Source organism: Hyla sarda, unplaced genomic scaffold, assembly GCF_029499605.1.
Source record: "Hyla sarda isolate aHylSar1 unplaced genomic scaffold, aHylSar1.hap1 scaffold_918, whole genome shotgun sequence".
Classification (NCBI taxonomy): domain Eukaryota; kingdom Metazoa; phylum Chordata; class Amphibia; order Anura; family Hylidae; genus Hyla; species Hyla sarda.
Window position 1 is genome coordinate 116,398 of NW_026610947.1, and position 27,689 is coordinate 144,086.

The 27,689-nt window shown below is 47.5% G+C and overlaps 1 protein-coding gene across 1 annotated transcript in view; it reads right to left on the minus strand.

The window, feature by feature from the left end:
• The window catches only part of TTF2 (transcription termination factor 2), a gene marked incomplete at its 5' end in the record, with an annotated part of 70,805 nt that extends 43,216 nt beyond the window's left edge, over positions 1 to 27,589 (minus strand). Inside the window, 9 exon segments of the mRNA XM_056554840.1 lie at positions 21,510 to 21,615; positions 23,032 to 23,182; positions 23,366 to 23,485; positions 23,870 to 23,951; positions 24,030 to 24,187; positions 24,396 to 24,581; positions 24,944 to 25,070; positions 25,241 to 26,530; positions 27,526 to 27,589. Coding sequence (XP_056410815.1) covers positions 21,510 to 21,615; positions 23,032 to 23,182; positions 23,366 to 23,485; positions 23,870 to 23,951; positions 24,030 to 24,187; positions 24,396 to 24,581; positions 24,944 to 25,070; positions 25,241 to 26,530; positions 27,526 to 27,589 — 2,284 coding nt within the window.
• Between the last annotated feature and the right edge of the window lie 100 nt (positions 27,590 to 27,689).

The window sequence follows — 27,689 nt, forward strand, 5'->3', positions numbered from 1 at the left end:
TTCAGATGAAATTCCCTCATCTGGGGCGTGGCGAGGCGCTCAACGGGTAGGGCTGCTTAGTCTGTGGGCTCCCGCTCCCTGAGGCCTGTAATTAGCCAACTTCGGCCTGTACCGGCGCTTACCTGATGGGGAAAACCTCCCGCCGGTCCAGGAAGCTATCCTCCTCTCTTTGGCCTCAATCCCCGTCTTCCGGCTGCATCATCCGTTACAGGGCCTGCTTCTGGTCTCCGATCTCACTCCATGGGTGCCACACCGCTCCAGACTGCTTCTACTCCTGCAGCACGGTCGCACTCCTCTGCTCCTGTGTGCACCGCTGGCCTGCCACACGCTTCCTCTGCTGCGACTCTGCTGCCACCAGGGATCCCTCCACTATTGCTGCCATCCCTGCACTCCTCCGCTCCCAGTCAGGATTGGGCCTCTCAATGTGCTCTGCCGACTTCGGTGCCTCTGAGCCTGCTAATAGTGAGGGGAGCCTGATTTCTACACAGATTACCCCCTGCAGTCTTGGGACTTGTGGTTACCCCTCATAAGCCCCTGCAGTCGCCATCTTGGGCCTCATTAGTGGCGGGTACTACCTCCTCTGCTAGTCTGGATCCTCTGCCTGCCTTAATTGGGGATACTGCTGTGGCTGCCCCCTCTGCATTGCTGGAACAACCTGCTACCGGACTTCTCCTCACCTGGTCCTTCCCTGGGGGTCTCTCCTTTACCCCTGCTTCACATCTCCTGTCCTCCAACCCCTGTAGTCTAAAGCCACCTGTCTATACCTTTGAGGATGCAACCTTCTAGTAAGCTTAATGCTGCCCCCCCGCTTTGCCTCCCAGCGGGATCCCCCTCCCTCCCCTGTGATATCGGCTGCTCCACTGCCTGGGGTGGTTGGGACTGCCTGGGACACTATGTCTGATGCTGAAATGGACTGTTCGGGCCTGCCTGGGGTCTCCCCTGTCCCTTCTGCTTGGAGCCAATAGCTCTCTCAGATCCCGACTAAGGAGGATTTCAATTCCCTATATTTCTGGGGTTAAGAACACCCGTCGGGCTCAGATTTCTGCCCTCCGGCAAGATTTGCAACATGTCTCTGCTAGGGTGGAGGAATTGGAGGAAGACCATGATTCTACCAGAACCTGTCGCCCGCTTACAGTCCACTATTGCTTCCCAGTCGCAATTTTTGGGTGATCTTCATGACCACGTGGAGGATCTTTATAACTGGGGCCGCCACAATAATATTCGGGTAAGGGGGTCTACCTGAGGCGACTCTTGAGGAGGACTTGCATGCCACCTTGGAGGCCATCTTTAATTTCATCTTGGGCGAACCTCCCTCCCATAAGATAAAACTGGACAGAGTACACCGAGCCCTCTGTCCTAAGTCTTGTTCGGGTTCCCCCAGGGACGTAATATGCTGTGTGAATGACTTTCAACTTAAGGAGGCTATTATGGCAAAGGCACACACCCTTTGGAACTTTGACGGGGCTCCTGTCCAGCTGTTTCAGGACTTATCTTGGATCACCTTGAGGAAGAGGAGAATGCTTCAACCCCTCCTTGCTGTCCTGAGGAGCCACAAAGTGCCGTACAAGTGGGGCTTTCCATTTGCCCTTCATGCTCTTCGGGAAGGACGCTCTGCTGTTCTACGGTCCTTCACTGACCTCACTGCTTTCTGCACCCCTCTGGATCTCTCTCTCCCCTCTGTAGTGGACTGGGTCTGGCACTCCTCCCCCCTCCTTTGCCTCCTGTGCGGCTAAGGTCGGAAGGCTGCGTCTCCTGCTCAGCAGAACGTACCAGCTGCTCCTACTTGAAGGTGCTCTGCTCCATGGGCCTGGCTGCGTTCTAATGCCGCCTCCCTTCCTGTGATGATGGATTCAGCAGTGTCTGGTTCTCCCCTGTATTGAACAGTTACTGCTTCATATTTGTCATGTCTTTACTACTGTTTGTTTGTTTTCTTACTTAATATTTTACATTTGCCTTTTTTATAGCCATGTTATCCGACTTTACGGTTACTTTTTTTGCCCTATGGTACTCTGCTTCACATGGCCTTAGAGGGTGGAGGCGTAAATTTTTTAGGTCTCCTTTTGGTAGTTGTTCTCTCACTTCCCCTCTGAGGCGGTGACAATGGGACTGACAATTTGTTGGTGTTGATTTTGTTTTGCATTGGTCTATCGGTCTGTCCCCCCACCCCTTCCTTTTCCTTTTTTAGGCTCTTGGGATTTGAACTCTACTCTCCTAGAGGCGGCTGTGGGTTATTTGCCTTCCCAGATGTTCTTGCTTGCTCTTTAGAATGTGGGGAGTGCTCTTTTTTTTTCTAGTGTTTATCCCTCCCTGGTATCCACTATGGCTAAGTGTGTCTCTTTGAATGTGAAGTGCCTCAGGAGACACACTTTTGATAATACTGTCTCCTTTCAGTTTTTTCACCACCTTTATCCCCAAGCCTTTTCGGCTACCTCTGGTAGGAAGGTTGCGGGGGTGGCTATTTTCATTTCTAGGTCCTGCCCTGTTCAGGTAACCTCCTATATTGTAGATCCTGGGGGGCACTATGTCATTGTTGAGGGTACTCTGGGTGGTCGGCCCTTACTGCTTTGTAATATTTATGCTCCTAAATTTTCCCAGATCCCTTTCCTACACAGGGTCCTTGCTAAGCTTCACAAATACCCTCCATCTGCATGGCTGCTGGGCAGTGATTTTAATCTGCTTTTTTCTCCTTCTATGGATTGGCATTCCCTAACGGGTTCCCCTCCCTCCCCTGCTCAATAGCACCTGGCCTCCGTTTTTCGGCAAGTGATTCACTCCTACTCTTTATATGATCTCTGGCATATAAATCATCCGACGGATCAATCTTTTTATCCTCACCCTCTTCGGTTACATACACGTATTGATTATTTTTTTCCATAATCCCCCCATGATGCACATGCTTACTGACACGTCCCTAGAGCAGATTTCCTGGTCGGACCATAGTCCGATCCTGCTTTCTTTCTCTCCTCAGTCTACCCCTCCCAGTCGCTGACACTGGCACCTTAATGACTATGCTTACTTCTCCGCCCTCCCGACTCGATCCAGGCTTGCATTTCTGATTACTTCGCTTCCGATGTTGTTTCTGTCTCCTCGCAGGCTATCTTGTAGGAAGCGCACAAGTCAGTAGTCAGGGGACATTGTATTGCCCTGGGAACTCTATTAAAGAAGGATGCTTTGGCTCGTGTCCAGGAGCTTCGGGCTGAGATTTCTCGGCTGGAGGCTTCTCTTTTACTTTTTGTCCCTCTTGGTGCTGAGGCGATTGGTTGCAGCCCGTGCTCGTCTGGGAGATTTGGCCTTACATAAGGTGGAACGCCTCCTTCTGTACGCTAAGCAACTTTTATGAAAAAGGTAATAAGGCTAGACGCCTGCGTGATCGAGCCGCTGCCCAGTCTCAATTGGCCTTAAGGGATACTGCGGTTACTCTTAACTACCATCCTGAAGCCATTTCTCGCCTCTTCCTGGACTATTACTCTAGCTTTTACTCCCTTCCTTCTCAGCTTCCGTCTGACCCGGGGGAGCGTGATACTGCTCTGAACTCCTTTTTGTCACAATGCCATTTACCGTTTCTCTCTGTCTCTGATTGAGCTGTCTTGAATGCTCCGATCACTCCCGAGGAGTTGTGGGAGGTCCTCAAGTCCCTGAATAGACTGGTCTCCCTGTTCAATTCCTTCTTAGGTGGGAAGGTATCCCGCAGTCCTTTCTTCATTCTTTGGTGACTCTTATCCGTAAACCTGGCAAGGTCCCCCATGATTGTGCCAGTTACAGACCCATTGCCCTACTTAACTCCGATCTGAAGTTGTTCACTAAAGTTCTGGCGCCTCGCCTTTGTGGCTTTCTGCCCTCCCTTATTCATAAAGACCAGGTTGGCTTTATCCCCTGCCGCCAGGGTGTGGATAACACTAGACGGGTTGTGGATCTGATAGACTTAAATGGCCACTGTCACCAACTTTTTTTTTTATATATGTTTGTAGTACATATGTACTACAACATCTGTAATATAGTTTCATTTTTTTTTATTTTTTATTATTATAAGGGTGTCATTTACATTTGAAAACCAGCCACTAGGGTCTCCCTCCTAGTGGCCGGCTGCAGCCTGGCATGACGTCACGCCTGAAAAAGGACTGATTTTGGCCTGGCAATCAGTCCTTTTTCAACTAGGCTGCTCTCGCTCCCTGCCTGTCAATTAGAAAGGCAGGAGCGAGCGCATTGACTCCCCGGCCACTGGCTGGGAGGCCACTCCTCCCACACATCGCCGCCGCCTCTGTCCCTGCACGCCCGCTGCCGGTAAGTACAACGGATGGAACGGGGTATGCGGGCGGGGGGTTTGTGATGGAGGGAACGGGGTTAATGCGGGGGGGGGTTGTGATGGAGGGAATGGGCTAGCGCCGTATGGCACTAACTTATAGTTTATCTACACAGGGTGCCTCCAGCTGTTTCACTACTACAACTCCCAGCATGCCCTGACAGCCAATAGATGTATGGGCAAGCTGGGAGTTGTAGTGGTGAAACAGCTGGAGGCACCCTGTGTAGATAAACTAAGGGCGGAAGTCCCCCCCCTAGCATGCATCAGTGACGTGGTGCCTGCAGGGGACGTGTGCCTGGTAGTGAGCACACTACCAGGCAGAAAAAAAGTTATTTTTAATATAGTAAAAATAAAAATTAAAAGCAGGGAGGGGGTTAGGGATAGATTGGCAATAGGCAGGGACAGAAAAAAAAATAGGATGGTGGGAGCTACCCTTTAACTAATCAGCGCTCTGAGCAGGCCCTGGTCCTTAGCCTTGATGCTGAAAAGGCCTTTGACAGGCTGAGCTGGCCGTTTCTTTTTGCTACCCTTTTCTGACTGCCTTGCGGGGCCGCTATTCTTCTCCCACTGCCTCTATAAAACTTCCTCATGTTAACTTCTCCGAGCTTCCCCTTATTTAATGGAACTAGGCAGGGGTGTTCGTTGTCGCCCCTGATCTTTGCACTTTGTATTGAGCCTCTGGCTGCCTTGATCCGGGGTGACCCGGACATCTTGGGGGTCCGTCTCCATGATAGGGACTATAAGGATTCGACTATTTACGGACAATGTGCTCCTGACTCTTACTGGTCCACTACTTTCTCTCCCCACTCTCTACCGGGCCCTGCACTCCTATGGGCTTGTTTCGGGTTATAAAGTAAACCTCTAAGTTTGAGGCCATGCCTCAGAATCTCCCCCTTCTCTGTCCTCTCTTCTCCAGGCTAACTTTCTTTTAGGTGGTCTCTCTCTAAGCTCAAATATCTTAGGGTTTTCCTATGCTTCTCTTTATTCTGCTAACTTTTCTTCAGGAACTTCGGGGTCTTTTCGAGCAATGGAAGCTCCAATATATCTAGTTTTTTTGGCGTATAGCTGCTGTTAAGATGACGATCCTCCCTAAATTGCTGTATTTTTCCTGTATGGGTCCTCCTTGCTGCTCTTCGTTCCTTTCAGTCTGCTATCTTTCGTTTCATAGGAGATGCCAAAAAAGACACCGCCTTCCATGTCTGTAATGATGGCTAACCACTCCTTTGGAAGTTTTGCCGTACCGGATGTAACCAAGTACTATTGGGCCACCCATTTGCGCCACCTAGCGGCGTTGTCCTCCTATCATGTCTACAGCAGATGGATGGAGCTGGAGAAGCTTTGGTTGGCCCCTATTCATCCTAACTCTCCTCTTTGGACTCTCCCTCTTTCTTCTCCCTCCATGGGCCCTCTTTTAGGTCCGATAACTTTCTCTCGGTATGTTTGGAATTATTGTTCAGTTAAATTTAAATTGGCCTCCTTGGCTTCCCCTATGAGGTCATTTCTTTACCATCCCAGCTTCTCAACGGGCTTAACCTCTGCCATGGTGCGGGAATGGGGTTCTAGAGGGCTTTTTTGTTCGGCCGATGCAGTGCACTTCCGTTCACGCACTCTTTTACCGTTTGACCAGCTGATGTCTCCAAATAATCTTCCCTCCTCTGAGCGGTTCCATTACCTCCAACTTAGCCATTACATGTCCTCTTCCTTGAGCTCCCCGGTGGTTTCTTTGCCCACGAGCTTTGAACTGCTGTGCTGTCGAGGAGCGCAAGTGAAAGGCCTTCTTTCAGCTATTTATTCTATTCTCAACTCTCCCTTGGGAGGGGCTGCACCTATTCATCGCTCTATAAGCCGCTAGGAGGAGGTTTTGAATACCTGACTGTTCATCAACGGAGGGTGATTTGGGAAAGGGCCACTAAGGCCTCGATTTGAACGGTCTATAAGGTAACCCAGTCCAAGATGCTTATGGGTTGGTATCACACCCCTGAACTCCTCAACAGATTGAATCCCTCCATTCCTCCACCGTGCTGGCATTGTGGGGTGGGAATTGGGTCTACATTTCATATCTTCTGGTCCTGTCTGCTCGTAGGGGGATTTTGGAGGGTGGTGGCCCATTTAATCAGCTCCGTTCTTGAAGTTACTGTCCCCCTTGACTCTCGTGTATCTCCTGCATTTGTTTCCTAACGCTTTATCCAAGAAGCCGTTTAAGTTGTTTTTGCATATTGTTTTGCCCACCAAAACATTGATTGCTAAATATTTGAAGCAAACGCTTCCCCCATCGGTGAGTGATTTACTGGCCCAGGTCCGTGAGATCCGATTCCTGGAGTCTTTGACTGCCTCACTTAATAATACTGCGCCGTTGTTTTTGTCCGTTTGGGATCCATGGGATCTCTTTACTGACCTTCAACCTCCTTGAATGCCTTCCCTTGTTCCCTTTGTTTTTGTACTGTCCTTCCCCCTCTGCTCTCTGTTGTCCAATGTGGCTTTGTTTTCTGTTGTAATGCTCTCTTATTTGTCTTGTGTTTTCTGTATATGCTTTCTTAGTAATCATTTGATTACCATCTGATATTGGTTATTGAATTTCTCAAGCATTTATACTTTGGGTTCTTCTAAGCTAAATTATTTTGTAGTCGTTTCCTTTACTGTTCTTGTACTTGTTTGAACAAATACGAAAACTACTTAATAAAAATTAGTTAAAAAAAAAAAGAAATTCCCCTATCTTCCAACGCCAAAGAGGAACTACTTTGGTAGCTTCACCACATTCAGGAATGGAATAAAAAGACCATTTTCAATTCCAAACCAGATTTGGTGATAGAATAGGAAGCAGGTCTTTTAGGTTGGGGTGCCCCGATGCGGTCACCAATCAACAGGAGGGAGATGGTCAGAAACCGTCTCAACTTCATATCAATTGCCTGGAATTGTTAGCCAGTTCTTTCCATCACAAGAGTTTCGAAAAACTCAAACCCAATTGTTGTATTCTACTTTTTTTGGACAATGTTTCAGTAGTTCAATACATCAATAGTCTGGGAGGTGCCAGATCGAAGATTCTGGCAGACATTGCTAGGGATTTCTGGCATTTTTGTCTGAAAAAGAACATCGTCCTGAAGGCCAAATATATTCTGGGCATTTCCAATTCTGTTGTGGATTGGACTTCCCGTTATCTCTCCGATCATTTTTCAGAAGATCTTGTCCCTTTGGGGTCCCATAAACATAGACCTTTTCGCCTCTCGCCTCAACTTCCACTATACTTTAGTTTGCGACCAGACCCGGAAGCATTGGGAATAGATGCGTTTTGACAACTTTGGCCTCAGGACACTCTATACACATTTCCTGGTAGGTACTTTTTCAGGATTGGACACCGGAATCAACAATTTTTCTGATCACTCCATGGTAGCCAACCCAAATTTTGAGTATGACCATAGACATCCCGATGATTATTCCATCTCATCAACCTCTGCTATTAGACCCAGCAGGGAATTACTATCCTCTTTTTCTAGCGGGTTCCCTGTCTCTAGTGATTTGGTTGATTTCGGGTCAACAACAGTTGATTCGGAATGGTCACAATCAACCATAGATATCTTATCCGATGCATGGGCGCCAGGTACGAGGTCTGTTTTCAGATCAGTCTGGAAACTTTTGCTTCACTGGTTCACACAACGGCATTTGGAACCCGTACATGCACCTTTAATCGCACATCTTAAAAATGTATCTGATTCTTTTGACTCAGGTAAGGCCTATAGAACTACAGTCATGGCCGTAAATGTTGACAGTTTTCAAGTTTTCAATTATTGGCACCCTTGACTTACTATTTGGTTGCACACCCTTTGGAAAAAATAACTGAAATCAGCCACTTCCTTCCTATAAGCATCAATAAGCTTCTTACACCACTCAGCCGGAATGTTGGACCACTCTTCCTTTGCAAACTGCTCCAGGTCTCTCATATTGCGAGGCGCCTTTTCCCAACAGCAATTTTAAGATCTCTCCAAAGGTGTTCAATGGGATTTAGATCTGGACTCATTGCTGCCACTTCAGAACTCTCCAGCGCTTTGTTGCCATCCATTTCTGGGGGCTTTTTGACGTATTTTTGGCGTCATTGTCCTGCTGGCAGACCCAAGATCTCAGACGTAAACCCAGCTTTCTGACACTGGGCTGTACAGTGCGACCCAAAATCCATTGGTAATCCTCAGATTTCATGATGCCTTGTACACATTAAAGGCCCCCAGTGCCAGAGGCAGCAAAACAACCCCAAACATCATTGACCCTCCACCATATTTCAATGTAGGTACAGTGTTCTTTTCTTTGTAGGCCTCATTCCATTTTCGATAAACAGTAGAATGTGCTTTACCAAAAAGCTCTATCTTGGTCTCATCTGTCCACAAGACGTTTTCCCAGAAGGATTTTGGTTACTCAGGTTCATTTTGGTAAAATGTAGTCTTTCTTTTTTATGTCTCTGTGTCAGCGGTGGGGGTCCTCCTGGGTCTCCTCCATAGTGGGGTCCTCCTGGGTCTCCTGCCAAATCGCTTCATTTCATTTAAATGTCGACGGGTAGTTCGTGCTGACACTGATGCTTTCTGAGCCTGCAGGACAGCTTGAATATCTTTGGAACTTGTTTGGGGCTGCTTATCCACCATTTGTATTATCCTGCATTGGACACCTTTCATCAATTTTTCTCTTCTGTCCACGCCCAGGGAGATCAGCTACAGTGCCATGGGTTGCAAACTTCTTGATACTGTTGCGCACTTTGGACAAAGGCAAATCTAGATCTCTGAAGATGGACTTGTAACCTTGAGATTGTTGATATTATTCACATGCTTGAAACAATCTTATTTATCCACAATTTTGAAAAGGTGCCAATAATTTTGTCCAGCCCATTTTTCTGAGTTTGGTGAGACATTATGTCCAATTTGCTTTTTTTCCTCCTTTTTTGGTTTAGTTCCAATACACAAAAGGGAATAAACATGTGTATAGCAAAACATGTTACTGCAATCCTTTTCCGCGAGAAATACTTAATTTTCTTGAAAATTTAAGGGGTGCCAACATTTACAGCCATGACTGTATTAATGTTTATAGGTCAGCTATCTCTTCGGCTTATGCTCTTATTGACTCTATTGGCAAACATCCTTTGGTTTGCCATCTTATGAAGGGTATTAGTTTTAGACATCCACCTTTTCCTAAATATAATCCCACATGGGATGCACCCCTCTTAAATCTTTTTTTCCTCTTGGGAAGGTAATGATTTAACTCTTAAGTTTTATCTTTTAAACTTACTGTCTTTCTCTGACTTATTTCCATTAAACGGATTTCGGATAAACAGGCTCTAGTCATCTCCAATACACAATATTTCCCTCATAGAGTTCAATTTTTCATTTGTCGTTCAAAAACAAATCTTCATTCTATTTCCTATCCTATGTTTTCTCTACATCCTAAATTATGTATTGTCAGATGTCTAAAATCTTACGAATGAAGAACTGAATCTCTTAGTTCTTCTTCTTACCAAATACTTATTTCTTTTTGTCATTCTCATTTACCTGTCCCTTCATCTACTTTAGCTAGATGGGTAAAACAGACCATGTCTTTAGCAGGCATAGATGTTTCAGTTTATGGTGCTCATTCTACTCGGAGTGCCATGTCAACTAAAGCTGCCTAATCGGGAGGTTCATTGTCAGATATTCTTAAATCAGCAGATTGGTCGTCTGACTCTACTTTATTTTAGGCCCCAATCTATGTCTGTTCTGCCTTCTAGTATATAATGTTTGCTTTATTATACCATAGATCACAATAGCTTTAAACTTGCAATGATAGTAGCCTCTCGCCTGATATAAAAGTGGTGATTTTCCTAACCCTTGTGACGGAAAATAATGATTTTATGAAGACAGGAGGCGAGTATCATCCCTCCCTATTTAAACCCATCCCTGTATTCTTTTACTTTTCAGAATACTAATTGCAGACTACAGGCAGAATGTTTTCCTGCAGAATTCCTAGGATCACCGGTTCATCCTTCCCACCTTGTTCCTGAAGTAGTACTACTAGTTGGAGTGTTTCTTCTGCCACGTTCGTTCTGCCTTCTGTTCGTGGTATCCTGATTCGTATTTTGAAAGAGGAGTTAATCAAAGCAGCAGTTTATAAAGACTCAGCTTGTTTCCGATTATGCTATTTGAGCATTAAAGAGAGATTAATGCAATGATACTCGCCTCCCGTCTTCACAAAATCAATATTTTCCGTCACAAGTGTTAGGAAAATCACCAATTTTATAACAAGACAAGACGCGCCTATTATGCTTTTAAAATGTCTTTATACTGAGACTCAGCAGTAAAGAAAAAATGTATATATGTACTTAAATATTACAGAAAACTTTGAATATATATTGCATAGTGCAACCAAACATGTTGCAATGTCACAATAACCAATCACAATAGTATGATTATATAAGTAACTGTCACCTTAAACTCCTCCTCCTTTGCTGCTCAGCAGTGCGCTCAGTGTTTCTCTTATATTAATCCATATTTCCATTTTTAATATTTAATTTAATATATTTATTTTCACATATTTCATTTATATCATTGCATTTATATATTTTCTAGTATAATAAAGATTTTCTCTCTTTTTTGCTTAATTATATATTTCCCCTCTTTATATAGAAAAAGCAGGGTGGGCTGCACCTCAAAGGTGTGTAAAGGTCGGTGCACGCAGCGGCTGGTCCCAGGTCCCGGGTCCGTATCGCTAGAAGAACAGATTTGCTGCAGCACACAGAGTAGTGACAAGTGGTTTATTACATTCCAATTGCTACGTGTCAACCGCACATGCGGCCTTTTTCAAGCACGCTTGAAAAAGGCCGCATGTGCGGTTGAAACGTAGCAATTGGAATAAAATAAACCACTTGTCACTACTCTGTGTGCTGCAGCAAATCTGTTCTTCCCCTCTTTATATATACATATTCCCCCTTTTTTCTTATATTCCCTTTTGTGATTTCTCTTATTTTGGCCATTCTTGTATTCATTTTACCGCATTTTCCTCATATTTCCTCTTCTATTTCTGTATTATTTTCGCCGCTTTTCATACTTACCTTAAGTCACTGGCACCTCCCGATCACTTCCGGTGCCATTTGCTTCTGCTTGGATCTTAGTTCTCCCTTCTTATCCTCTCGCGGCTGCTTCTTTCCTCCTGTGTCACAGGTGCTGCAATCTTGCTCGTCTCGCGAGATTTCGGCCGGCAGTGTGTTAATCACCTGCAGTGCGTTGGCGGGCTCCCGTCAGCACCCTCAGAGCGGCAGTGGAGTTCACACCCTCATATTCATGTCAGCATTATCTCATCAATTGTATTGTCTTTTATTTGGAAAATACTACATTTTCCATTTACAGTGTATTTATTTATAATACTTTACTACCACCTTGTGGCTTATTTTTAAAGGGGTTCTCCGGTGCTTACACATCTTAGGGCATAAGATGCCTCATCGCGGGAGTTCTGCCGCTGGGGACCCCCGGGATCATTCACGCGGCACCCCGTTTGTAATCAGTCCCTGGAGCGTGTTCGCTCCGGGTCCGATTACCGACGACCACAAGGCCGGCGGAGTGTGACGTCAGGCCTCCGCCCCCGTGTGACGTCACGCTCTGCCCCTCAATGCAAGCCTATGGGAGGGGGCGTGATTGCTTAAATCTGTTCTTATCTAGGGAAAATAATGATTCCTTATCTCTCAAATTTCTCTCATTTAAACTCAATGTTCTTTAATGTATCTGATGTCAGGGCTCTAGATGTTTGCCGAAGACAAAATTCTCCTCAAGGCGTAGTATTTACAGTTTACCGCCGTACCAAAGCAAAAACTTACAAATCAGTGTTTTATCCAGCTTTTCAACATCCTGACAAACTGTGTTGTCTGTCTTTGTTCTTATGAATCCAGAACTGAATCTCTCAGACTTTCTTCTTCTTAATTACCAATTTCTTACTGCAAACCTCATAATCCTGTATCTACCACCCCTTTGGCTAGATGAGTTTAGCAGACTATGAAAGTAGCAGGTATAGATGTTTCTAAATTTGGAGCACTCTGCCAGAGGAGCAGTCTCGACAAAATTGTTTTCAATCAGTAGCTTCTCTTTCACACCATTTTTTTTTTTTTTTAACAGACTTTATTACAAAGTATATGCAAAAAACAGTGACAGTACAATATAAGGCAGCAATAAAAAAGTGCATAGGCCTGACCAGCACGTCAGGTAAGGTCTTAATGTGCACAGTTACATGAGGCATATACATTGTAATAAGAGCAATAAAACCGTACAAAAACCAACCACATAAAGTGGGCACTCCAACAGGGACAAATACAACAGAAGGGACAAGACAAATGGAGGAGCATGCCCAACATAGAACCAAGGACGAGACAAACACTCAGATGGAAAAAGAAAGAGAAGAGAGAGTGAGAGTGCGAGAGCAAGGAAAAAAGAAAAAAAGGGAAATTGGGAGGGCGAGGGGGAGATTAGGAAGGGCTTGCTAAGAGCATCAGACGTCAGTGACGGAAGGGTTCTTACGGCGTTTATAAACTAAATATTCATACTTCACAGCAACATTCACCAGGGCCTTCCAGCCGGCCAAGGTGGGGGACCAAGGATCCATCCAACGCAAGGCTATGGACTTGTGAGCCAAGAACAGCACCTTTCTAAGGAATACAGTTTCAAAAGGGGTCCATTGGTCCTCCACAAAGAGGCCCAATAAACAGGCCTTAATGTCAGCAGTGACAGGGTGCTGCATAAGTGTCCCCAAAAACCTGAGTGTCTGCTCCCAAAAGCCCTGCACTGCCGGGCAGGACGACATTAAAGTGTAGAAAGTCTGCCCCGCTAGCTCTGCAGCGGTGACAGTTAGTAGAGATAAGCCTACCCATTTTAATCAAACGGGTAGATAGGATTGGTGAAACATGTATAATTGAATGAGTTTGTTATTTACAGCAGGAGAAACATGTAAGTGAGAGGAGAGAGCCTCCTCCCACTCCTCCTCGGTTAAGCCAGGCAGCAGAGCCTTCCATCGTGACTCAACCAAGAGGGGTTCCCTAGCCATCTTTGCTCCCAGTAAAGTGTTCTATAGCACAGAGATGAGGCCCCGGGGTCCCTGTGACTTAAAGACCCCTATCACCAGGAATTTGGAGAACGGTGCGGAGGAGGTAGGAAACTGCATGGAGAACAAATGCCTGAGCTGGAGGTATTTATAGAAGGACTAGCGGGGGATAGCACAATTGTCCAGGAAGTGTTGGAAGTCACTGAAACTAACACAGTCGTGTACATCGTCTATAGTGAAGACACCATGAGACCTCCAGAATGGGTGATCTAAAACGTCAGAGAAGTGAGGGAGAAAAGGGTCAAACCAAAAAGGTGCCTATCCAGCCCGTATAGGCTAGAAGACTCTTGGAGGCCAACCACACCTGAGAAGCCAGCCTATGCAAGGGCAACTAGGGGGCTCTTGTTCCTGACCGACCCTCCAAGACCGGCCACAACTGGTCAGGTGAAGATAGTAGGTGAGGTGGTGTTCTCCATTAGGGAGGGAGGACACCCAATGTCTGAGATATCTAAGCTGTCCCGCTATGTAGTAGAGATAGACGTCGGGGAGTGACATGCCCCCTCGACCCTTTAAGCGCTGCAAAATAGACAATTTAAGCTTAGACATATTCCCGCCCCAGACAAGAGGGAAATAGAGCATGTAGTTAAAAAAAAAAAAAAAAAAAAGAAGACAGGAACTGGGGCAGAGGCATGCTCAAGAACATACAAACAATTGGGGAGGATCACCATCTTCACAAGGTTGATGCGGCCTGACACAGAAAGCGGCAAGGTAGCCCAAACCCAGAATGTCACGAACAAAGGTGAGTAATGCAAAGTTAGAAAAAAATAGGAGTACGCGCTAGGAAAAATAGCAATAGTAAGATGAAAATATAAACTAAATGGAACAGTGTCCTACCTTCAAATTAGTAGTATGGTATTGGACTAGAACAATGGTCCTCTGGAAATGTGAACACAAAATTTTTTTTTTAAATAAATGAACGAGTGTTTATTAAAGATAATGGAATGGGTAATAACCGTTCAAGTACCTAAAATAGAATATGCTGTGTATTACTGGAGAATGTGATTGTGTTGTGGCACTTTCTAAGAGTACAAGATGATGAGTCTTTACGCAGTGGACCCGTTTTGAGGGTACTCCAGCGCTGCAAATTGTAATAAAAAAGAGGTTCCTAGTTGCCTCCGGCTCAGGTAAAATAGTAGCGTTCTGGTAGAGATAGGTACCTGATGTCCGTTGCTGATCGGGGACGTCACTTTTCGGGGTGATGGTCCTCAAACGGGAATAGCAGGAGAACGCTCCGGCCGGTAGCGTCTCAACCAGCTTCCGTCCTCGTGGTAAGTAGCTCGATGTTGTGAGTAACTGATAGTGACGTCACTATGGGGGCACGAAGAGTCCACAAAACTATCGGCGCGTTTCGGAAACTTTCTAATTTCCTTCGTCGGGATCAAAACATTTTTTGTGTTCACATTTCAGAGGACCATTGTTCCAGTCCAATACCATACTACTAATTTGAAGGTAGGACACTGTTCCATTTAGTTTATATTTTCATATTCCTATTGCTATTTTTCCTAGCGTGTACTCCTATTTTTTCTAAATTTTGTATTATTCATTAGTTGTACGCCTTACAGGGAAGCGTACAGGAGCAACGCAGCAAGGATATGGCCCACAGTTTCCTCCAGCACAGGTGATATATATTTATTTATTACTTATTAAAGGTGAGTAATGGTTGAATGTTCATCAGATGATCGTCCCAAACGCCCTGTTCACGTGAATGCCAAGATATTTAAAGTGGGAGACAACCCGTAAGCCATGGAAGTATAGTCCCCAATCAGAAGCCTGTAGGGGCAGAAAGGCAGATTTGTACCAATTTATTTATTCTGAGCTCAGAAAAGTCTCCAAACCTGTCAATAAGCATAATCCCAATGGGAAGGGTAACTGTCAGACGGGACATAAAAAGTATCATGTCATCAGCGTACAGGCCTACCCTATCCTCCCGTGAACCAATACAGAGGCCCTGATAATCAGGGCATTGACAGATTTGCAAGGCCAAGGGCTCAATGGCGAAAAGCAGGGGAGAGATAGGGCATCCCTGACGCGTGCCCCTGGCCAGGGTAAAGTAGGGGGAGAGAACACCATTCACAGACATCCTAGCTCTCGGGGAGCGGTACAGCAACGATATCCACTTAATAAAGTTAGGGCCAAATCCAAACCTGCACAGGACCTCTAAGAGAAAGGGCCATTCTATGGAGTTGAAGGCCTTAGTGGCATCGTGGGAGGCCATGGCCCAGTGCTCACTACGCGTCCCACCCACCTGTGCCAGAACCTGAACTCTATGCATATTATCTGAGGTGGAGCAACCAGGCATGAAGCCCGACTGGTCTGCATGAATTATATCTAATATCACACGATTAAGTCTGGTAGCTAACATTTTGTTAAGCAGTTTGTAATCTAAGTTTAGTAGGGAGATTGGTCGGTATGAGCTACAGTCCAGGGGATCCTTGTCTGGCTTTAACCCCTTAAGGACCAAGGACGTACAGGTACGTCCTTGGTCCTGCTCCCATGATATAACGCGGGGTTACACGGTAACCCCACAACATATCACGGCGGGCCCGGCGTCATAGTGAAGCCGGGACCCGCCGCTAATAGCGTGCAGCGCCGATCGGCTAAAAGTGAAAGCTGCCGGTTAACTCAGTGGGCTGTTCGGGATAGCCAGGGCGAAATCGCGGCATCCCGAACAGCTTACAGGACAGCGGGAGGGCCCCTACTTGCCTCCTCGCTGTCCGATCGCCGAATGACTGCTCAGTGCCTGAGATCCAGGCATGAGCAGTCAAGCGGCAGAATCATCGATCACTGGTTTCCTATGAGAAACCAGTGATCAATGATAAAGATCAGTGTGTGCAGTGTTATAGGTCCCTATGGGATAACAAAGATCAGTATAAGAGATCAGTGTGTGCAGTGTTATAGGTCCCTATGGGAGCTATAACACTGCAAAAAAAAGTGAAAAAAAAAGAAAAGTTAATGAATATCATTTAACCCCTTCCCTATTAAAAGTTTGAATCACCCCCCTTTTCCCATAAAAAAACAAAAAACTGTGTAAATAAAAATAAACATATCTGGTATCGCCACGTGCGGAAATGTCCGAATTATAAAAATATATTGTTAATTAAACAGCTCGGTCAATGGCGTACGCGCAAAAAAATTTCAAAGTCCAAAATAGTGCATTTTTGGTCACTTTTTATATCATTTAAAAATGAATAAAAAGATCAATAAGTCCTATCAATGCAAAAATGGTACCGTTAAAAACTTCAGATCACGGCGCAAAAAATGAGCCCTCATACAGAAAAATAAAAAAGTTATAGGGGTCAGAAGATGACAATTTTAAACGTATTAATTTTCCTGCATGTAGTTATGATTTTTTCCAGAAGTACGACACCTATATAAAGTATATACCTATATACACCTATATATAGAAGTACGAAACCTATATAAGTAGGGGATCATTTTAATCGTATGGACCTACAGAATAAAGATAAGGTGTCATTTTTACCGAAAAATGTACTACGTAGAAACGGAAGCCCCCAAAAGTTACAAAACTGAGTTTTTTTCCAATTTTGTCGCTCAATGATTTTCTTTTTCGTTTCACCGTAGATTTTTGGGCAAAATGACTGACGTCATTACAAAGTAGAATTGGTGGCGCAAAAAATAAGCAATCATATGGATTTTTAGGTGCAAAATTGAAAGAGTTATGAGCCAGCTGCTCCCTGTACTGTTGATACACCTTGAGTGGGAGGCCATCGGGGCCCGGCGACTTACCTCTGACTAGGGCACCCATGGCGTCTGTCAATTCCTCCATAGTGAAGTCGGACTCCAGAGAAGTAATACTATCATTAGAAAGTCTAGGAAACACAACATTGTCAAGGTAGACAGTCAGGTCAGTAGGGGGGTATGTGGCCTGTGAGGTGTACAATTCCGTGTAGAAGGTGGCAAACCTGGCCTGGCTCTCGCACCGACTCGCGTTTAAGATAGGAGATAGCGGACTGGAGGCATCCGCGTAGAAAATCCTTGGCAGATTCTCACACTAACATCACATCCCCCGCATCTCTGTGATCATTCAGGAACATCTGTAATTGTATCGGGATGCCATCATGGGGGCCCAGGATGGCCAGCCAGTATGGGTTAACTCCTAACTGACACAGGGCCCGGTAACTCCAGGGTCAATAACAGAGAGGAGTGATCAGACACCCCTCTGGTGACATAGGACAAGTCCTTCACTAGGGGGACTACCAGAGGGTTACCTAACATATAATCAATACGGGAAAGGGAGGCATAGCTCACAGCCTGGCAAGAAAAAGTGCATGTAGAGGGGTATAAGTGTCTGTATATATCCAGCCATCCGAGTTCAGTAAGTAATGCTGCTAAAAGGAGTGTCAGCAGGGAGAGAGCCGGATGGGTGGGCGACAGATGTCGGACCCGCCCTATCCAGCACTGTGTTAATGTCACCCATACAAAGAATTTTAGCCCCACGGAAAGTTGCAGCAAACACAGCTGCCTGAATTAGAACCTCCAAGGAGCCGGGGGGGCATAGATGCCCATCAGCACATAAGGAGAGTTGTCAATGAGGGATGAGATAAAAATAAACCTACCATCAGGGTCTGAGTGTGGCGGACCTCCCATTTGAGAGACTTGTGAATCAGTATGGATACTCCACGTGAGTGGGAGGTATGACAGGAGTGGCTAAGCCAGCGAGTAGAGAAAGCCAGCGAATAGTGGCATTGGTCAGGTGCGTCTCCTTCAGGCAAACAACCAGGGGGTTATACTTACGGATAGTAGCATACACCAGGGAACGCATACGGGGACATCCAAGACCCCTCACATTCCCCGATATAGGACTCGAGAATGGCAGGAACTAAAGGGGAAATAAAAACTGAGAATGAAGCAAAAGGAGAAGCAAGCAAAGGTAGGGGAGAGAAGAAAAGAAAAACAGAGGATTAATCCAGGAGAGCACGTACGGACACACAACACAGACAAGACACATACACAACAGGTAAAAACAAGTAGGCAGCATTGCAAAAACAACACCCACAGACTAACAAGTCAGTGGGAACCACTGATACGGGGTGGGGGGCTTAAAGAAACTTTAAAAGCACAGGCTAACAGAGCAGGAGGGCAGAGACCATAACAGTAGCACCCGGCATGGCTGAGAGACCCCATGAAGAAAAGAAAAGAGAAAAAAAAAAGGGGGGGAGGGGGAGGAGAGTGGAGGGCAGAGCAGATGAACGAGGAGAGGAGAAGAGGAAAGGGGGGAAAGAAAGGGAAGGAAGACAGAAAAGAGAGGAAAGAAAGGAAGGGGGGGGGGGGGGGGAAGAAAAACATATCGGTAACACGCACTCCCACTGTACCGCAACAAGAGAGTTAGCTAATCCAGTTAGAACTCAGGGGCAAAACAGAGAAGCAGCAGTTACCCAGTCCCGGAAAAGGGGAGAACATATGGAGCAGGGAAATAACGGGCAAAAATACGTCCATCCAGCAGGGAGGGGGAGAGAAGCATTAGGTGTATGTACATTCGAGTGTCCATGCGGTGGCAGGATCAGGGCAATGTAGAGATGGGGAGAGTCCAGGGGGGAGTAAGGGACAGGCACAGGGGACAGGGAAGCAGGGGGAGAGAGAGTCAAGGAGCAACCAACGGGTAGCACACCAGCACTCATGGCGAGCGGTCCGGGGGGAGACCAGGTAGTCCGAGCGGGTCCAGGTGCAGAAGATATGGGAGTCCAGGGAGAGGGGGCATGAGGGCCAAAACGGGTGCAGTAATCACAGCCAGGTCCGCTTCCAAAAGAGGAGGATCTCACCTGGAGGTAGAAGGCAGCATATGCCGAGTAGTCAGGTGCACGTTGGAGATGTGGTACACAAGCCGAGCGTTCCGGCAAGAGCACCCTATCTGTGGTTGGGGCGTCGGGAGGCCCACTCCTCCGCTTCCTGTGGAGTGAGGAAAAACAAGGTGCGTTCACCGTCCACTATCCGCAGTCATGCAGGGTATACCATGGAATAGGGGACCGCCATCTCCCTGAGCTTCCGCTTGACAGACTGGAATGTTGCACACTTCTTCCCGGACCTCCAAAAGATGGACCCCAGGGAGCCATTGTAGGTGATTTCAGGTAGGCAACGAAGCAGCCGCAACGCCAGGTCTCGATCACTGCAGTGCTGCATTCTAGTGAGGAGAGGGCGTGGAGGTGCCCCAGGTGGGAGAGGGAGCGTCGGCACACGGTGAGCCCGCTCCACTGCATAGGCCGCGGAGAAGGGAGCGTTGGGCAGCAGCTCTCTCAGCCATCTCTCCACGAACAAGCCCGGGTCCTGGCCCTCGGAGCGCTCCGGGAGGCCTACAATCCGGAGGTTGTTTCTCCGTAGCCTGTTCTCCAGGTCGTCCGCCTTCTCCTTCCATTGGGATGCGGTTCATTCAAGAGCTGCAATGGTGGCAGGTAAGGGAACCACGTTGTCCTCCACAGCAGAGATGCGGTCCTCAGCATGGCGGACCCTGTCTCTGAGGTTATGGAGGTCCTGGTGCAGCAGACCTAGGTCTATCCTCACCTCCTCCAGCTTGCTTGTGAGGGAAGTTTTGCAGGCAGTGATAGACAGCAATTGAGAGGAGACCTCCCCAAGGATCAGTTCAGCAGGCGGGGTAGTCGGGGAGAAAGCCACCAATGGTCCAGGAGCATCTGAGTTGGGCCTGTGCAGTGGCTGTGAGGAGCCGGCGCCATCTTCAGGGTCCGGGCGTGCAAAATATTGAAGCTTCGTCGCCGCAGAGACATTTTTATGTTGCGGCATGATGGAGCCCAAAGACCCAGCACGGTTCCGAAGCGTTTGAGGTAGGATCAGGGAGTCCAGGATGATGGCAGGATGAGTGAAAGTACGGACTCAATGCGGAGCTACATTGCTGCGTCTGCTCAGCGTCCAGGCCACGCCCCCCTCTTTCACACTTTATTAAAGTGGCAAATTGTTCCTCTGACTCAGCTTTGAAAACAATTTATTTCTAACCTGAATCTCATGTTTCTATGGTTCTTCTATAATGTTGTTTTTATTGTTGTGCCTTTTATAATCATTATATATAGCTTTGAACTAGCATAATATGAGCGTCTTGTCTTGTTATAAAATTGGAGATTTTCCTATCTTTGGTGAAGGAAAACATAGATTTTATTAAAGACAAGACGCGCGTATTATCAACCCATCCCTATAATGCATTATCTCTCATATTTTCACAGCTGTCTAATGATATCGTGTGCAGAACCATTCTGACTTCATTTCAAGAATTCACGTTTCCATTTCTGAGATGTTTCTTCATATCAGTTTTCATACTGTTCCTACTCATTTTGGGACTATATTATGGGACTTGTTAAAGGAGTACTCCGGTGCACACTTTTTTACATTTTATCCCGTCCGGGCTGCAAAATAAAAATAAAAAAAACGCACTTTATCTTACCTGCCAACGAGCCCCTGGAGCTCCGGTACAGGTGTTCGGTCCCCGGGCTGTATTCTTCTTACTTCCTGTTAGCCCGGCACGTCACACGGAGCTTCAGCCTATCACTGGCCGCAGCGATGTCCCGCCTCGGCTGGTGATAGGCTGAAGCTCCGTGTGACGTGTCGGGCTAACAGGAAGTAAGACGAATACAGCCCGGGGACCGAACACCTGTACCGGAGTGTACCGGAGCTCCGGGGGCGCGTAGGCAGGTAAGAGAAAGTGTGTTTTCTTTTATTTTGCAGCCCGGATGGGATAAAATGAAAAAAAGTGTGCACCGGATACTCCTTTAATCTGAACTTGAGGAGGAGTTTAAGGCTACAATTACTTACATAATATTCATACTATTGTGATTGGTTATTGTGACATTGCAACATGTTTGGTTGCACTATGCAATATGTATTCAAAGTTTTCTGGAATATTTAAGTACATATATAATTTTTTTCTTTGCTAAGAATAAAGAAGTTTTAAAAGTATAATAGGAGCATCTTGTCTTTAGTAAAATCTATATTTTCCTTCACCAAGGATAGGAAAATCTCCAATTATGAGACATGATGTAAGAGCAGAATAGTGAGTGCAGCTCTGGAAAATAAGACATGATGTAACAGCAGAATAGTGAGTGCAGCTCTGAGGTAACTGGAGGATATGAAGTGACTGAGTCTGCAGACGGTCACTCACCTCCAGGTCTTGGTCTTGGGCCGGTGCATCCCCTTCCTCCTTCTTGGCAGGAATCTCCTTGGACACCAGGCTGTAGGTGGTGACCACAATGTCGTATTGCGCCAGCCTGACGTCAGGACACAGACAGGTTAAATAAAACCACGTTACACAGGGCCAAGGCTCCAGTCCTGGGAGGAGCCTGCCCATAAAACTTCTAGACGTCATACAGTCTTAGTTACTTCACTTTAAAAACAATGGATACCTTTGAAAAACTATTTTCTTATTCTTGCTTTGTACTTAAAATGTTTTTAGATTCTCATCTTCGCTCTATGTATATATAAAGAACACAGACTATACGATTCACCACAGCAGACCTCCCTGTATCTGCTCTTCTCCCTATCTTCATAAATGGTAAGTTGGCCTCCACATTTGCTCTCCTCTCTCTCCAGACAGTGAGCTGTACTCCATGCCTGCTCTCCTAGTCTGTGTAAGCTGCCTTCCACGTATACTCCCCTCCCTATCTACAGCCTGCTATCAGCCCAACATGTATACTCCCCTCCCTATCTACAGCCTGTTGTCAGCCCTCCATGTATACTCCCCCTCCCTATCTACAGCCTGTTATCAGCCCTCCATGTATACTCCCCTCCCTATCTACAGCCTGTTATAAGCCCTCCATGTATACCCCCCTCCCTACCTACAGCTTGTTATCAGCCCTCCATGTATACTCCCCTCCTTATCTACAGCTTATCATCAGCCCACCATGTATACTCCCCTCCCTATCTACAGCATGTGTAAGTTGCCCACCATATACGCATTCCTCCCTACCTTTGTGAGCTGCCCTCCATGTATTGTCTCCTCTCTCCATCCTGTGTGATCTCCATGTATACTCCACCCCCCCCCCCCCCCCCCTTTCTAAATGATTGACTATTCCAGATGGGTCAGTTACATAAGAACACAATGAAATAAATATGACACAATGTGGTTAAAGTGCAGGGTGGGGGTAGTGGTACAATACTTCTGCCCTGAATGTGCTGCTCATGGTTGTAGATCTCAAGGTTTTACCTATAACAAATCTGAGGTTGGAGGGCGTAGAGCCGACTGTGGTTACTGACGGCCGTATATATAGGCGCTATGATTATGTGAAGTCCACCTGCCCCCTGACAGGAAATGTATTCAGATAAACCATGTGATGGATGGAGAGGGAAGTGCTGCTCCGCAGGAAGACACACTGCCTCAACTTATTTTCCTCATAACATGAATAACTCAGTTTTAGATTTTCTACATAAAGAATTGTGACTGATACAACCACCCAGTGTCCTGGATGGGGCTAATACTGCCACCCAGTGTCCTGAACAGGGCGATACCGCCACCCAGTGTCCTGAACAGGGCGATACCGCCACCCAGTGTCCTGGACAGGGAAATGCTGGCTGCCTATACTGCAGGCTCTCTGCTCACCAGGCTTTATATGTTCTCATTAGGTTCTGGTCAGTCATTAGGCCCCTGACCCTGCACTCCCCCTAGATACCCCACTCAGGGCACTTACATCTTACAGTCCTTCTCCCTGTTGGCGCCATGATACAGATAAACCCGCAATCGCCCATCACAGACTCTCCTCTCCACTTCCTTTTTCCAATGATGAATGAGCGAGGCCGGACAGATTATGAGGGTCCCACGAGAGACCATCAGGGTGGAGTCTGGTGACAGAAGGGAGGACAGTCAGGGGCCCCTCATGTAGATGGGAACAAGATCATATGACTGATGTATGGAGACAGTATACAAGTGGGGGAGAGGCTACATATGAGACTATGGCCAAAGTTATATAAAGCTTCTATCCTGGGTCCCCCATATTATGAGCAGCAGGGACCCCATGATCTCACCAGTCTTAGAGATCCAAGACTCCAGCTTCTTCTCTTCCTCCTTCTCTGACTTCTGCCGCTGCTTCTGGGCCAGTATGAGGGCGATCATGGTAAGAGTCTTCCCCAGCCCCATGTCATCCGCTGCAGACGGGAGTTATACGTGGATCACACCTCTGTATATCACTAAGTAACCCAGAAGGCCGCCCCTTCCCCAGAAGGCCTGCCCCGCCCCTCCCCTAGGATGCCTCCCCGCCCCTCCCCTAGGATGCCTCCCCGCGGCCGCCCTTCCCCTCCCCTAGGATGCCTCCCCGCGGCCGCCCTTCCCCTCCCCTAGGATGCCTCCCCGCGGCCGCCCTTCCCCTCCCCTAGAATGCCTACCCGCGGCCGCCCTTCCCCTCCCCTAGAATGCCTACCCACGGCCGCCCTTCCCCTCCCCTAGAATGCCTACCCTTGGCCGCCCTTCCCCTCCCCTAGAATGCCTACCCGCGGCCGCCCTTCCCCTCCCCTAGAATGCCTCCCCCTCACCTAGAATGCCTCCCTGCGGCAGCTGAGCCTCCCTCCACTGAAGCCAGGCAAGAGCTTGTTTCTGGTGCAGCAGCAGCGGGACCTGGAATAAGAAGATAAAGCCGTGAAATTACATGACAGCCGGGGGTCAGGGGAGGTCAGGGCAGGGAGGGGACATCACCTTCAGTCCTCGGGGGTCGTCCGCTGTGCTCTCGGGGCCCGGGCAGGAGTCCAGGCTCTTGTGCAGGTGATCGATGGCATCGCTGGTGGCATTTCTGACAGCAAAGAGTCTTTCTTCGGTCATCCGCCCGCCATAGAGACTCTGCCACTGAGGGGTCACTGAGGAGGAGCAAAGGGTGTCAGAGGGAGTCATGTGATGCACTGGGCGGTGGGAGGATACGGGGTCTGCTAGAGGGGCCAGTAAGTGTATATGCCATACAGAAGCTGTTGCCCAGTGCTGTCCACCCGTTCACTAGAGGTGACCCCCCCCCCACAGAGCTGTCCACTAAACGTGACCCCCCCCTCACACCACGGCCGCTGCTCTCACCGGAGTACAGGCTGCTGTAGTTCTGGCTGAGGCTCGGGGTTGATCCTTGAAGGCCCAGGCTGCTTTGTGGAGGAAGCTCATGAAAAGACAAAGGCTTCACCCCCCCTCTTCCCTCTGGTGGGCCGGTTCTGCTGGAAGGGTTTCTTGGTTCAGGCTGGACCTTTCCTCCAGGGTCTTGATCCTTAACTGAGAGAGCAAATAAGGTTACAGAAGTCAGGGGTGCACTGAAAAGAACATCACCAGATCCAGCCCTGTCCCGCTCTATAATCCTCCCTCCCTTTACCAGATCCCTCCCCGCCCCCCATCCTTACCTGATCCCTCCCCGTCCCCCCCATTCTTACCTGATCCCTCCCTGCCCCCCATCCTTACCTGATCCCTCCCTGCCCCCCCCCCATCCTTACCTGATCCCTCCCTGCCCCCCCCCCATCCTTACCTGATCCCTCCCCGCCCCCCCATCCTTACCTGATCCCTCCCTGCCCCCCATCCTTACCTGATCCCTCCCTGCCCCCCATCCTTACCTGATCCCTCCCTTTCTGCTCTATCCTTACCACTTTGGGTCACGGCCTCAGTAGAAAGAGACAGACACCCGAGAGCATCTTCCAGGTCCTGTACTTGTTTCCGGAGCCGTTCTCCTCCATCAGGCAGCACCTTCAGGTTCACAGACGCTAGAGTGGCCTGAAACACAGGAAGGGTAAAAGTCACTCAGGGAGGTGGGCAAACATGAGGTCAGTGAGCTCACCAGGGGGAGGAGATGAGCCCAGACATTTGCCTCCAGCCTTGTGGTGAGATGAACCCTCCTAGGACCCCCCTATTAATACAGACATGACCATGAGGGCACTACTCACCTTCTTCTGTTGTAGCTGTGCTGAGAGAGAGGCGTGCAGCGCGACTGAACCCTGAGCCTCTGCAGGTGGGGTGAATCCTGGGAAGGAGGTGATTGTTCTCTGTTTACCTCCTCCCGATGTCCTCAGCGCTGACACTTTATCCTTTCCAGGCTGAGAGCTCACAAACACAACGTCGTCATTGTCCTCCACTGGTTTCTGATCGGGCCCTGAACGTTTGATGCTGGGGGCCACTGAGGATTCAGGGACTGCTGGGGAGGCCTCTCTGGCCTTCTGAACCATCTCTTCTGGAAGCTTCTTCTTGATCTTAAGCCCAGCCGGAAGCTCCTTGTCCCTCCACCCAGAGAATGAAGCTGGTTCCTCACAGTCCCTGACTGCAATCTGTCCTCCAAATGTCTTCTCCACAATAGCCACTCTGCCCTCAGACGTCCTCCCTGTCTTCTCCACAATGGCCGCTCTGCCCTCAGATGTCCTCCCCGTATTCTCCACAATGGCCGCTCTGCCCTCAGATGTCCTCCCCGTATTCTCCACAATGGCCGCTCTGCCCTCAGATGTCCTCCCCGTATTCTCCACAATGGCCGCTCTGCCCTCAGACGTCCTCCCGGTCTTCTCACGGTTATCAGCCTCAATGATCAGCTTGTTCTGGGGCCTCACCTCCTTGCTGCTCTTCAGCTCCTGATTGGAAGACTTGTCCTCCACACCTCTTGTTCTGTCATCACTGCGGTTCTTCCCTCTGTCTTGATTCAGTGCCTCCTCAATCCTCTTCTTCTGGACCCCATCAGTTTTCTCCTCACCGCTCTTCCTCTGGTTCCCAGTTTTCTCCTCAATCATCTTCTTTTGGATACAATCAGTCTTCTCATTACTCTTCCTCTGCATCCCATCGTTTTTCTCCTCACTGCTCTTCTGGTTCCCATTAGATTTCTCCTCACCGCTCTTCCTCTGGATCCCATCGGTTTTCTCCTCACCGCTCTTCTTCTGGATCCCATCGGTTTTCTCCTCACCGCTCTTCTTCTGGATCCCATCGGTTTTCTTCTCACCACTATTCCTCTGGATCCCATTGGTTTCCTCCTCACCGCTATTCCTCTGGATCCCATCGGTTTTCTCCTCACTGCTCTTCTGGATCCCATCAGTTTTTTCCTCACCGCTCTCTTCAGAGCTCCGCTTCCGTTCCTCCATGGCCTGTCTCCAGGCGGCCGGTCTGGGACCCTCGATCACTTTGAAGGGATTTCTCTGAGGTTTCTCCATCTTCTCTACGGGAAGGTCACATCTTGGCATCACTTTACACTTAGATTCCTGGAAGAAGATCGCACTGAATGAGGAAAGTGCAGAACAAAGCACAGCTGTAACCCCTCCCCCACCTCCATTTCCATTTTAGAGTCCAGAAAAGTCCCCTGTCCCCTGACAAAGTATGTTTACATCCATTCCACACATGCATGCACAAAAAAAAATGGAGTCATTTGCAAGAGAATTTTTTTAAACACATAAAAATCTTTATTAAACACAGTATAAAATAGGAGGGAATCCACCCATAGGGGGAAAGAACAATGGGTGTCGCTCAGGTTGCCATAAAAGTGTCTATACAAGAATTCATACCGACGTCATAATTCACTGAAAGTACTGTGGAACTAGATCCCTAGGTAAAAAGAGCATGTAGCCTATCCAATCAGCAGTACACAGCATAGAACATAATACATTACCACAAAGTAACACCACAGGCACCGGAGCGACACCCCTTTGCCGAAATGCCAGAGTTTGGGTGGTGTCGTTCCGGTGCCTGTGGTGTTACTTTGTGGTAATGTATTATGTTCTATGCTGTGTACTGCTGCTTGGATAGGCTACATGCTATTTTTACCTAGGGATCTAGTTCCACAGTACTTTCAGTGAATTATGACGTCGGTATGAATTCTTGTATAGACACTTTTATGGCAACCTGAGCGACACCCATTGTTCTTTCCCCCTCTGGATGGATTCCCTCCTATTTTTTACTGTGTTTAATAAAGATTTGTATGTGTTTAAAAAAATTCTCTTGCAAATGACTCCATTTTTTGTGCATGCATGTATGGGAGTTCATATAGCCTTATACTTATTGGGTGATATATAAATTGCGTATTTTACGTCTAATTATTTACATATATACACACCCTAATATATCTGAAATATTGTTTATCATACATTCCACACATCAGTGCTGTGCAGGACCTAGTGGATATACTGCTGACCCTGGGAAAGCAGTGATGGCGGTGTATCGGTGACCACCCAGCTTTACCCATTACAGATAAGATGGTTACCTCCTTCCAGGGGACACTGCCGCAGAACTTCTTGCCATCACTCTTTATACAGCGATAATACAACCTGCAGAGGTCAGGGAAATCATCAGCATCAACCGTATATCGTCCCATCCTTTAGCCTCCCATATAGTCACCCATCGTTCCCCCCTCCTCCCCTTCAGTCA